Raw genomic sequence first — 14662 nt, 5'->3', positions numbered from 1 at the left:
TTTTACATTTTGTTGTCTGATTTCTCACGCTTGCCATATTGTATATGTTCTTCACCATTCTTGCTATATTATATATTATATGTAGTATTATGTATCTTATATTTCGTATATTATATTATATGTAGTATTTTGTTCTCATGTATAATCATGATTTATGTTCCAGTTCGCCTACAAGTATGTTTATGATCGTAAAGATCACAATATCCCTCCAATAATATGTTAAATAGTAAAGATTAATAAATAAATAAATAAATAAATAATAGCCCATAGCCCAGCCACCCATACCTTCTTCCCATAATGCTCCTCTCAACTCCTTTCCCTAAAAGAGGGTGTAGCCCTCTTAAAGGATGCTAGCCTCCGGCTAGCCTTTTGTAAAAAAATGCTTTTTATACCTTTTGTAGCATTTTAATAGATAGATAGATAGATAGATAGATAGATAGATAGATAGATAGATAGATAGATAGATAGATAGATAGATAGATAGATAGATAGATAGATAGATAGATAGATAGGATAGGATAGATAGAAAGAAAGAAGATTCACATTTTATATACCTTGTTTGTGTATTTGTCTGTCCGTTTGGGAGACAAAAATCTCAGAAACTACGTGATGGATCACTATCAATTTTGGTCAGATTATAGTGGATAAAAAGTAAGGAACAGAATTCGTTGATAAGAGATAATCCAAGCACCTGAATTGGTAAAAATCTACCATTTTTCTGGTGTTAACGTTGATCACTATAAAACAAAAACGGTAATAGATAGCGAGAACCGGCTTCCTCCAATCTATAGAGGGAAAAACTATAAGCGATAACGAGATTGTTTTGAAGCGATTTAGAATTCTGACCTCTCTGTCTTAGCTCTCTATTAGCAACGGCATTAGTCGCGTCGAGGATAATAGTCCTCCATTTAAAATTTTATATATTTTACCGTAATTTTTATACAGTTAACGTTTATTATGTATGAATTCCATATAAAGGGATTATTTAACTCCTTTTAATATTTTTAAATGAAATAAGATCTATCAAGTTAATAAAAATATTAAATTGTAATAACAGAATTTACTGAAAGGGAAAGAAATCCGTCTGGAGGACTATTGTCCTCCACGCGACTACTCCAGTGTTAAGCATTCCAAGAATATGTTCTTATGTCCACTCTAACCTATCTACTAACACCGGAAGTCATAAAGAATCTACTACTACCAGTTTTAGTATTAACTAGCTGAACCTGCGCTCTCTACACAGTGCATCATTCACATTTGATCATGAATGTCCCTGCCATTCCTAACATCTGTACATGTCCCTTCACAGACACAAGTGAAAGAAGTCTTGATTAAAAAAAAATAAAATAGAAAAAACGGCAAGGCGTATCATAAGAGGGAGATTTTATCGATTATTTTTTTCTCAATATCTCGCACCGTTTGTAAGATTTGAGCCTACCTCCGGTTGGAGTTTCTAATTCATACATGACCAGTGTTTTCTTTCTTCTTGCATGCAGTATGTAATAAGCAAATACATTACATACACAATTAATTATAATGACAGTTATATATGGTGTTCATTGGGCAAAGCACTCCAAAAATAAAGATTCATCCTGTACACTGGAGAAATGGTTATCCTTCCTTTTTCATTACTATTTGCCCATGTAACAGACGCCTGGGACATATGCAACCCCTATATACAACAGTGTGGTTTTGGAATGTATAATGCGTAGGATATGATGCTTTTTTTTTAAATTCAATGCTTCCAGTGTGCTCTTAAAAATGTAATAAAGAAATAATGGCCATGTTTTCTTTTTTAAATATTCAATTAGAACTGGACAATCTACGCAAAATTTCCAATCGATCAGTGAAAACGTCATCTTTCTAGAGCCTGTAGTTTCCGAGATCTCATTGTCGAAAGGATTGCCAACAAACATATAAACGTCTACAACATATAGTTTAAAAGAACTCGGAAGATGGAAGCACAATTCACGTGCATTGATTTTAGAGAAGGCTTATTAAAATACAAAGGCTTTGAACAATAATTTTAAAACATAAACTTTATGAAAAAGATCTAGTTAACTAATTTATTTAAAGTACACATACTGTACTAAAAATGTTTGTCTCTGTTAAACGTGAAATAACACATAACCGTAAATGAAAGATTTGAAATCCAAAGTTATAGGTTGGAGCTCAGGCGCCTTTAATTGTTATTGTAGCATTAGAATAGATTGTGGAGTGTATTTCCAAAATATGCTAAATTCAAAAATGTCCGACTTTGAATTGAGTATGGAAGAATATACTATGGAATCTCTTACGTTAAAGTTTGTTATTATTTTTACTCAAATTACATTATCTTCTGTGATAAATTCTGTTTAAAATATCACTTGCAATAGTGTTTCAATGTAAAAAGATATAGTTTTTTCCCTTTCCGAAGATTTCTACCAAACAGATATAGCATGTTTTGGAAATACACTCCTCAATTGAGAAAATATCACCCTACACAAATCAAAGTCCTTTACGTAGGTACACGTGACACTTCTACTTGATTTTTTAAAAAATATTGTTCCAGAAATCCACAATAGCTGAAAATTTCGAACGGGTTTTTTTCTTGTACATGTATACCCATTATACTTCTCAGAATTAGAATCGTAAGGGAGTACAAATTTGCTGACAAAATTTAAACTTTGAAATTCACGCTTGCTTGTTAATAAGAACCGCGATTATTTTATTATTTCGCCTCTCCGTAGAAGCGCACAGTGCACTTGACCCATCAACTATCCATCACTTCTCAAGAATACAATATATATCTAAGCTCAATTCTAACCTAATGTTTCACCACTACGCTACTGCTCACAAAATTAGCATTTTTCAGTTTATTTACTTTCTGCTTGTAAGGAATTCAAGTAAATGTTCCACTGCCATACTTCCATTACAACACGACATTATGATTCAGGATATAGGGTACTAGTTCCTTGTATTTTATTTTTAAAGATACTACTAGTTTGAAGGTCAGTGGATAGATTGTTCTGTAACCAAAAGTTGTTTGTTCTTCTTATTCTATTCCTTTTGGTTCGCTCATCAGTCATAGTTTGTCATTTCAGTTTACTTTCCATTTGCAAGCGGTACTCTCTCTCTCTCTGAACTATACAATCTTATGCAGGCAGTGCATATATGCATATTCCTGTTCAAACTGTAATTCGAAGAGCAACTGACACTTCATAGAGACGCTGATTGTCTTGATCTCTTTTCTTGGATTATTATTATTATTAAATTTAATAATAATAATAATAAATTTGAGTTGAATTAACACAACCATTTTTTTACTGTGTAAGATTAAAAAATAGGAAACATATGTAATATATATATACACAGTGGCGGATCCAAAGGGGGAGCTATAGGGGCTTTAGCCCCCCCCCCTTGACGCTCAGGTATACACGGGATAAAATGGACTTCAATCCTGCTTTACACTGGATAAAATGGCGAACTATGGTTTAGCCCCTTCCTTGATCATATCCTGGATCCGTCCCTATATATATATATATATATATATATATATATATATATATATATATATATATATATATATATATGTATATATTGAAAATTCCTTTTAGTAGTTAATCCCTTCTCGTAGATACCCAAACTTCCTTTTTAGTACTACGGAGCTTCTTTTCTTCACTTTAATAAAACATGGTTGCATTATTTCTTCGAATGTCATATCAGTTGCTAATACAAACACTATTGGCATATTATGCTTGCAATATTTTCTTTTTAATCTTTACTGTAAATGATTAAAAAATTCTATAGTGAGATGTAGTAGTAGGAAATTTAAGGCTATATGAAGTTGGCTTCCCTACAGTCAAAATTAAAATAATAGATACTATCGGTAGTTAGGTCACATTTTGTTTAAATTTATTCACTTATGTGAAATAATTTGCTCCCGCTTATTTAAGCCCAAAAGAGGGTTCAGAGGTCAAATTCACACTTGCATACTCAATGTCATAGAATCAATCCAATCCACTACTAATAAATAGGTCACAATTTGTTCCAAATTGCTCACTAAATCTCGTGATCTGTTCACGCTTATTTAAGGAGAGAGAGACAAAAACAAAGTACATGGCCATGTTTACAAATGCATACTCAACATCACACAATCAATTCAAACCATGACCAATAAATAGTTCACAATTTGTTCGAACTTGTTTATTTAAGGAGAGAGTGCGGGACAACTTTACGCTTGCGCCCCACATTTAAAATTTAATACTACCAATAATTACGTCACATTTTGTTCCATTTTTTTCACTATATCCCATAATTTGTTCACGTTTATTTAGGTTGCGAAACATGGTCACTTACTTTGAGGGAAGAACGCAGACTGAAAGTATTGGAAAATAAAATCTTAAGACGGATATTCGGGCCCAAGAGAAACGGGAATGGAAAGTGGCGGAAACTTCACAACCAGGAACTGCATGCTTTATACCAGCGTTTCTCAACCTGGTGGTCGCGAAGATAAGCGGAAAAGAGAAATTTAATTAGAATCTAATGTTTTTAAATATTATTTTGAATTTTGTTCTGATAGGCATATTTTTATTTTTATACATACTGATAAGAACAAAAAATAGGTCTACTAAACATTTTCAACAATTAAAATAAAAGAGGTATGATATGAAACTAATGAGAACTAGGGATGGGCACGAGTCGAGCTAAAACTCGACTCGACTCGAAATTCGAAGCGAATTCGAGTCGAGTTTCGAGTTGAGTCAAAGGTAATTTTCTCGAGTCGAGTTCCGAGCCGAGTCACTGTTTTGAGGTCAAGTTTCGAGTCGAGTCGAGTTTGAAAAATGGCTCGCTCCTTTAGCTCGTTTTAACTCGTTTTGAAATCATTTCCTGATTAGACTGGAAAGCGAAAGCTATGAGAAATGTAAGCAGTAATGTGGAATATTTTTAGTATTGCTCATGGGGTGAGACACAGCTCGCATCTCGCCTCGTCTCGATTAACAAGACGACAATGGATTTTTATAACGAGACAGCCTCAAATGTCGTAACCACTAACATAAGTATATACTGCAGTTCTCACCACCAAGGCTGAGACCTGCAAGGTGAAAGTTTTGAGCCGAAGCAGAAGCGCAACCCATGTAGGGATGTTAACCGGCTTAACTCGGTTCAACTGAGCAAACAATTCGAGCCGGCTTCGTTGCGATGAGGCACCGACTCGACTCAGGGAGCCATCGTCTCGAGCCGGCTCGGTTTGGGGCACGTACCGTTATCACGAGCTTTCCGTTTGCAGTTATTTAGAAATGAGAAAATAAATGCCGATTTTCTAAATGTCTGGAAATCGAAAGCAGATAAATGAGTCATGATAACGGTATCTCAAGCAGAATAATATTGTCTAGGGAGGTTTTGTTCCACTTTTCGATTATATTTTATGTATTTGAAGATATCACATAATTACTGAAAAATTAGCGGTATTTTAATTTCGCAGTGATAGGGACTCTTAATCGTGTTTCTTCTGGTTTTCCGCCATTTTTGAAACATAGTTCCCGGTGTTGATTGGTGAGCTCTAGTGCATTGTAGAAGTGACACAGTAATGCTGTATTGTTTCTCGCTGTTGACATATTTCTTCAGAAACATTATGTGAAACAATTGAGAACAAATCGCGCGGTTTGCACGTTTAAATTTTGCGAATACCTGGATTTGTTTAAGTATTTCTTTCTACTGTGTTTGACTGTAGATTCAGTACGTAAGCCTTTATAATTAGATGGTCAACATATTTGGCAATCACGCAGAAAACAACACCGAAGATTCTACACTTGTGTTAATTTAACACACAGGCTGTGTGTCATTTCAACTACCAGATTTTGACACACAACTCCAAATGGAGAGTGAGTTGTTCTAACTACCTGTTTGTGTTATATTTTAACACAATTGTGTTAACCATAGGCATGTCGTTGAAATAACACAACGATTTTTTACAGTGTAATGAGATACCTGAGCATGATGTGATTTCACAAGTGCGGCAATGTCCGTTTTAATCTTTGTGACGCACATTATCAAATCATTTAAAATACCCGTTAACTTCTTTAACAACTGTCCAAATTTTTAAAGCAAAATTAGAAATCACTTTATTTTTTTATCATATGACCCAAAATTAAGGGAGTTATGAAGTTTTAAAATTTTCAAACGGCCTCCATTTTGAAACAGTATGTCGGATCAGATTCGAAATTTGTAATATGAATGAACTGACCAAATTTGGTTTCAATCCATTCGCTTTTAGGAAGTTACTGTATCCACTATATACAAGTATCAACTATATACTATACCCACTATAAATCATCTCCCACGTGGGCACTGGCGGATCCAGGGGGGGCGAAGGGGGCGACCGCCCCCCCCAAAGGCCTGGATTTTACTTCCAGCATTTATCGTTGAAAAATACAAATATGGTCTTTCCCCCACCGATTCAATCTGTGTGACAAGCCTAGCAAATTCTAATCAAAATGTGTGGTACTTAGTACTATTTAATACAGACAAATTTGAAGTGTGAATACTTATGTCCCTAGTTCCTTGAGGCGGACACCATAAACCCCAAAGGAGTGAGAATATGATTCATTCGTTGGACGAACAGCTGTAGGAAGGAGGGTAAGACTCCTCACTCTTTGAACTCAAAAGATATATTTTAAAATTGTGTCCTAGAAAAAGGATATGGAAATGGAATTCGTATCCCGAAACTTCAAGTACCTGTACCTTGAATAAAGAGAAATATAGAATCTTACCTAAAAGCTGTCTGAATCTGAGACTTTTCGGTTGGTTGATTGATTGATATGTATTTACTTCGTTTGTCAAAAGCGATGCTTTACAGAACGAGAACTAGAGTTTAAAGTTGGATCTGAACCACTATAGTGCCTTCTATGCTCATTCACCGGGGATCAAATCACAGAACGTCATGTATCAAAGATCAAAGATACGTTCGCTAGCTACTAGATCAACGAAGAGAGCTGTGACTTTTGGGGTTCAAACACGGAAACATTAGGAAGGGATCAGGGATTTATTGTGACTTTTAATGGCATTTCATCTTTTCTTGGGAAATAACACAAGCTGTTATATAAAAGACGAAGTCCTGAATGAGTAACTGATCGCACAGGCCAAACCGCTCAAGCTAGAAACTTGGAATTCAGACTGTAGATAAGATTTCTGGCGTAGGGTATCACTAAGGAAGGATTTCTTGGAAATTCGAAGGGAAGGGGAGGCCATCTCTCCGAATCCCTTTAAGGATGAAGACTTGAAATTTGGTATTTGGATTTCTCATTTTAAATAATTTGACACGCGTTTCAACGTTTTTTGATACTTTAGTAAAATGTGGAAAAAGGAAGGGGAATTAAAGGGGGCGGGGTTTGCAATTATAAAAATAAGATATCAATATCTAAGAATCTTCGAAGGTTAGAAACATGAAATTTGGTGTATGGACTTCTCACTCAAAATAATTCAATATGTATTTCAGCCTTTTTGATATTTTACTTAGAAGGAAAGAAAAGGGACGATTATTATTATTATCATAAGATGCTCATAAATCGGGATCCTTTACGGTTAGAGGCATGGAAGTTGGTAGTTTTATTTTTCATTTAAAATAATTAAACATATTTGAGCGGTTTTTGCCACTTAACGTAGAAGAGAGGGAAAAGAGGTGGGGGTGGTTCACTAAAATGCCTTACGAGGTGTTTGAATTTCGTGACAGAGTTTTAACTCAATCCAATGCTATATGAAAGAGATACGTAGAAGGAAGAACGCGAAAATTGTGCCACGGTAAATCGTAGGAGCATTTGCTATACTGTGTGAGGCCGTATGCATAGCAAATTGGGGTCTGGGGGCGAAGCCCTAAGGCGAAGGCTAGTATAATATAATTTTATTGGTGTAAGCATAGCTATAATTATATTATGTTTCTAACAACTACATTTAAGAAATTACCTAATAGAGCCAATTTCCAACCCCGTTTTCCTAGTCTGGTATAATGCTTTTATTTTCTTTACGTGCTCAATTATACCACTGCGAAAGAGGGAGTGTATTCGTACAAAATACCCTATACAAAGCATCAGCCGAAAGAACATTTTAACACTAAAGAGGTTGAAGACATGGCTACGGTCCTGGATGGGTGCAGATCGACTTAGCGACCTGGCACTACTATATAAGCACCAAGACAAACGTAGATTACGCTCGTGTCATCGACAGATTTGCCAGGAACAAGATAGGGCGTAGATTTGAATTTGTGCTGTAACTTTCACAGAGATGGACTGCAAGGTGACTAAGGCTGTTGTTTGGTTTTCGCCCGTCGTGGTATTTGCTCGTAATTATTTTCAACTCGTGGGTACTCCACAAAAGTCATGAGCCTGAGTATAAGTTGAACTCCTTGGATGTATCTGAATCGCAAACAAAATCAAGAAAGATGAACGAACTCGAAAAAGTTTCTGAAATTGCTTTTTAAAAGTATTTAACTGAAACAAAAGGGCACAACCACAATCGTAAAAGATGTGTACCGGTATATAGGCTATATTATATTTCTAGTAAACAATTATATATTATACATATGATATTTGATTTTTAATGTCCCACGTGTGTGCCAGAATGGCTAAAGGAGACGTGGACCTACTGATTATAGCGGAATCCGAACCACTTTTTCGTTCAACTGTACCCCCACCGAGAATCGAATCCGGGATCACGCGCACAAAAGGCAAGCGTGTCAGCCATTAGACCAAACGGGGTCCCTATTATATCTGAGATGAAAGAAAAACAAGTGATACGTACTTTGTTCTCTATTGGTAATTTCGTTTAAAGGTGATAATTTTTTTCAAAATTAAATTTTAATTTGCATTAAAAAATATCTGATATTGTCAAATAATATCGCCAGTCGGTATGTTTTAGGAAATATAGTTTATGTGCTGTAATGAACGGAAACATCACTTTGGTTTTACATTTCTGATCTTTCGTTCATTTTGTTGTAGACTTTGCTAATCTTTCAGAGTTTTTTTTTTTTTTTTTTTTACTAGTTATACATTATAATAGCTTATATTGTTATTTTATATAATTTTAATTCGTGTAAAATTTATACACATTTCGTGCTAGATCCGACAAAATTTGTGTTGAGTTTGTGTAAGAGAAAGTTTAATATTGATATGTTTGTTATTACATTATTTGCAGTATTTTACTGAATAAATTGTGCGTTTATCTTCGTAATGATTTATATTGTTAAGGAGTACTGCAATATATTATATTTATGTAAGATTTATCTTCACGATTCATTTCTTTGTATGTTAATACTGTAGGTTAACTTCAAATCGTCGCTCTGGATTCCTGTTAGTAGTACAGTACAATGCTTAAATGCAGCTATGATTAGTATTATGTATTAGAAAGTATATCCATTTCATTCTCCTGTACTTGATCTGTGCCCTTGAAAGCACAGGCCATAGTTTTTTAAAGGCAAAAACCATAACATCCTTATTTCGGCGGGAAAGCCACGAAATTCAAGTTCGGACAATCACTACCACGAGGAATAATCACGGAGCCACTAAACATCGTTGGAGTTCAGTTTGAATATTATATTTCTTTCTTTTCAATTTTCGATTTGCTGAATTATATCTGATATAAACAGTAATGAAAGCAATATGTAAAGATTGCTCCCCTATATTTTGGCCTCTTTGAACACTGTGTGTCACATACTATTAAACATCACTTTATAATTAATATACCGTATTTTTTAAGCTACCAAGAAACGTATACAGAAATATCATAATGTATTTTGTTATTTGTTGACATTTTGTATTATTCTTTATGCATGTATACATTTGATATTGATTTTTGCGTACACCGAATCTGTCGTTTTGTTTTTCAACTGCTGTTCCGCAATTGTTATTCAAAATATAAATGATTAGAGCAATTGTACACTTTTCCGCTAAAATGAATGCCATAGTCAATACAGTATTTTCTTTTGTGCAAGTACTGTGCAAGACAGCGCATCTGATATGTTGCGGTGACTAGTAAATTATGACACCGCCATGTCTCCGAAATGAAAGCGCGCATTTAATTTACTTCAGAATACTTTCATTAAAAAAAAAAAAAAAAAAAAAAAAAAAATCGGGTATCAAAATGGAATCTGGGAATCAGATTTAGCTAAATCAGGTTTAGATACACCCCTCAAGTCCCGCATTCATATGTGTCCGATTTTTTCAAAGTAAAATTCTGGTCACCTTGAGGCTACGCTCATCTTCCAGGAAGCGAACCTCCCCCCCCCCAAACGATCCTTCTGGATCCGCTAGTGCACGTGGGTACTTTTTTATCACAAAGTTTTGAATAAAAACTCAGGTTATCAGTTATGTGAAAATTCTCATTGCTTATCACTAATTAACCTAAAACACACCTGTTGCAGTAATTTTATAACAACAGTGTTGCCAGAGACAGCGTTCCTGCCAAAAACACCCATTTTTCGGACGCATTAAATAGTCTTTTTACATGGCAACACTGCATCAACTTTGTCACATTTTCGCACCAATGAATAAATGTTGATGCATACTGCACATATACATAGGGATTCACCCACACGAAATCGATTTTCTACAACTGAATATTGATTTTCATCATTTTGTACATTTTTTTATCTTAAACTTTCGGTACTTTCTTTTGTCACTATATAAAACCGTTACAAATTCCAACATTGTTTATGATCTCGAAAATATCTACATAGAACACGCTTACATTGTTTAAAGTTTCATGTCTTTATCGTTCTTGGTTCAAAAGATATACGCAATCAAACTTTGAGTTGCGCAACTTTACGGACACACTGTATATTCACTTGACTAAAGAGAGCATCTATGAACGCGGCATTGAACCTCCGGGTTTCATAGATCAAAGAGTTAGTTAGTTAAGGAGAGAGAGAGAGAGATAGAGGTCAAAACAAGGTGGTGGGGGACCAACTTCACACTTGCATACTCAATTCACAGAATCAATTTAAACTACTACCAATAATTAGATCATGCTTTGTTCCAATTAGTTCACTATTCCCATAATTGGTTTATCCTAATTTAAAAAGAGAGAGACCAAAACGACATATTGGGGCGGACTTAACACTCGTACACTCAATGTCGAAGAATAAACCAAAAGCAATACCAATAATAAGGTCACAATTTGTTCCAATTTGTTCACATTGTTCCATAATTTGGTCACGCTTATTTAAGGACAGAGAGACTAACACAAAGAGGTAAGGGTAATCTCCACCCATGTATACAATGCCTCACAATCAATCCAAACCACTAAGAATAATTAGGTCACAATATGTTCTAATTCGTTAATTATATCCCGTAACTTGTTCACACATATTTAAGAAGAGAGAAACCAAAATAAAGTTAGGGAATTCCCTACGAACAATTTATTCTAAACCTAGACATATTCTATAATTATTCTATCAGGCCTTGTTTCATACTTCTTTACATATTATCACATAGCCTTGCTCAGTGTGTTATTGTGATTTAGTACAAATTCTGTGTATATATTTAAACAGACTTTTCATAAACTGATAGATCTTCTCCCATTATTTCGAAAATATTTAGCATCCTCAATCTTAAGTTGACCACTGCATATTTTTGTTTAATAAAGAAAGGTTTAACTTGGGACCGTAGCACTTTTGGATATTTAATCAGAAAAAAAGTTTGTTTTCGATCAATCTTGATGAAATGTAATCTCATCTTCGTTCATATTTATTATTATTATTATTATTATTATTATTATTATTATTATTATTATTATTATTATTATTATTATTATTATTATTATTATTATTATGTTCGTATTCCTACATTTGCTGAAGATGAGAATGTAAACAGTAAAAAATGGTTCTGTTAATTCAACTCAATTTTAACACAAGGGACAAGGCAGTGGTTCCAGCGTGACTACGTCTATGCGGTGTTAGTTCAACACAGACCCCGCTGTGTTGGCGTTTAACACAGGCGGTGTGTTATGTCTTTAACACACAACCGGTCTTGAGTGGTGTTAAATTTGGATCTGTGTTAGTATTTTCGGTGTTGATTCGACACTATGTCAGGGTCTGTAGTGTGGGGAAAAGTGTTGAGTGTTACTTGTGGCGGTGTTGCACCGACACGAAGAAAGTAACACAGTGTGTAGTGTGTTAATTATTTTGTGTTAATGTTACACCATGCCAAGTATCAATAATACACAGTCTCTGTGTTATTTCAACATCATTTTCTTATTTCAACACACAACCTATGTCATAATTCAAGGTCAAAGCCGTGTAAGTAACACCGTTTTGGTGTTAATTCAACACTCCCTTGTTAAAATTCAAGGTCAGATGACCAGATTAACACCGTTTTTGGTGTTAGCTCGACTCCAGTTCTGTGTTACTACGGCACCTATTTCGGTGTTGAAATAACTCCGTGTGCGGTGTTAATGTAACCATGTGTTGGAAAAACTTGTGGCGTGCATGCTTACGCTTACCGAAGGTTCTAACTTTAAAATAAGAATAGTAAACTACAGAACGCTTCATTTAGAAACTCTTCTTATAATTTTTTGTCGTCCTTCATAACGTTTATTGTGAAGTATTTTTTGATGGTTCGAAACACAACCTTCACCAACATCTTGTTGGAAATGATAGGAAACTCTTCCCTATATCCTTATAATATGTTTGCCTCTTAATCGTGTTTCTACTTGTTTTCCATGTTCGAAACAAAGTCTTTGATGTAGGCTGGTGAGCTCTGATGCAGTGTAGAAGTGACACAGTAATATGGTGTTGTTTCTTGCTGTTGACATATTTCTTCAGAAACATTATGTAAAACAATTGAGAACACATCGCGCGGTTTGCATGTTGAAATTTTGCGTATACCTGGATTTGTTTAAGTATTTCTTTCTACTGTGTTTCAATTCATAAGCCTTTATAATTAGATGGTCAACATATTTGGCAATCACGCAGAAAACAACACCGAAGATTCTACACTTGAGTTAATTTAACACACAGGCTGTGTCTCATTTTAACTACCGGCATTTGACACACAACTCCAAATAAAGAATGAGTTGTTCTAACCACCTGTTTGTGTTATATTTTAACACTTGTAGGCATGTCGTTGAAATGACACGACGATTTTATACAGTGTAGATCAGCGCTGTCCAACGTTTTCACCTTATCGGGCGCAACTGGCTCCTGTTTTCCGACGTGCGGGCGCCTTTCAAAAAAATACAATACTACTATAGAAATAAGCCTACTGCTATTAGTACAACAACTACTACTTATTATTTATTTGTTATTAATATTATCATCATCACTATTATTATTATTATTATTTTGAAAATTGATACATACCTAGTGAGAAGACTGACACTGCACGTTTGCTGCCAGTTGAAGGAAATCTGGTGTGTAGCTGGAACAGGCTGCTCTTATTGCGTCATCCAGGTGAGAGGGTGTCAGGGAGGTTCGGTACTTATTTTTAATCATGCTCATGGCAGAAAATGCGACTTCGCAAAGATAAGTTGAGCCAAAGCAGGAATAATTTTTTTTAGCAACACTGCTCAGAAGGGGGTATTTTACTCTGTCCGTTAGAATCCATATATTAGTACAAGTTGCATAGGAAGATTTCAAAACTATATCTTCTTGAATAGTTAGGATTTCAAGTTCTAAATCTTCAACCCTACTACCAAGATCAATAACATGAACAGAGACAAATGGATTATTGATGAACAGAACCACTGGTTCAAGTGCTACAAACTGGGCAAATCTGTTCCGAAACTCAAGAATAAAAATTTCCAAATACTTTGAAAATTTTGAAAGATCACAACCAACACAATTTACCTTTTCCACCATAGATTTGAAGTTTGGAAAGTGAGAAAGGGAATTCCTGTTTAAGTGAGCAATCCACAGCTTCATTTTCTTTTGAAAAGCATTAACTGTACTTATCATGGCTGAAATGTTATGGCCTTTCCCTTGCAATTCTAGATTTAACTCATTTAATTTGAAAGTGATATCTGCCAAGAAAGCTAAATCTAGCAACCATGATGTTTCATCGAGATCATGATAATACTGACCCTTAGATGACTTAAGAAAGTCCCTGATTTCATCCAAAAGACAACAGAATCGTTCCAGTGTCTTGCCCCTACTCGACATATGACAAAAGACGATCGGGTAAAGACAGACATCGCCGCCAGCAGCAGGCACGCGAACCACCGCGGTTGCCATAGCGTAGCGGTAGCCTTATCCAAGTGTAAAGTAACAAATGTTCAAATTAACTGTTGTGAAACTATTTCTTCGATTTTGTTGAATGCTTTTTCCCAGAGTTCAGAACAGCCAGAAGTGCAAGTTCCTATTTTCGAAATTAAATAACAGAAATAAAAGAAAATCTAATGTTGAAAACAAGAAATTTTGCGTATTTTGAGTTCGATTTCAGAGGGCGCCAGGAAAGTGCTTGGCGGGCGCCATGGCGCCCGCGGGCACTGCGTTGGACAGGGCTGGTGTAGATAACTGTCATACGTTCTTTGCCTTTAAAAGTCAATAAAAATGTTCAGAAAGTATATTTTCCCCATATTTTACTAAAAATAAAGTTACTGCAATCCGTAGCACAGAAGTTGTGTTATCAAAAAGCAAGTAGAAAGCTATCATTCATTCCATTTTCTATTACTGTTGGTTTTTCAACCTAAGAGC

General features: G+C 35.1%; 1 protein-coding gene across 1 annotated transcript; it reads right to left on the bottom strand.

Annotated features, from left to right (window-relative positions):
* Positions 1–13330: 13330 nt before the first annotated feature.
* On the bottom strand, positions 13331–14200 carry LOC145681860 (general transcription factor II-I repeat domain-containing protein 2B-like). Its single transcript, XM_081753468.1, has one exon. The coding sequence runs from the start codon at positions 14198–14200 to the stop codon at positions 13331–13333; it is 870 nt and encodes a 289-aa protein (XP_081609594.1).
* Between the last annotated feature and the right edge of the window lie 462 nt (positions 14201–14662).

Source organism: Thermobia domestica, chromosome 3 (assembly GCF_964235325.1).
Source record: "Thermobia domestica chromosome 3, izTheDome1.hap1.1, whole genome shotgun sequence".
Taxonomy (NCBI): Eukaryota; Metazoa; Arthropoda; class Insecta; order Zygentoma; family Lepismatidae; genus Thermobia; species Thermobia domestica.
The sequence above is the reverse complement of the archived record's forward strand: the minus strand, read 5'-3'. Positions and strand labels throughout refer to the sequence as shown.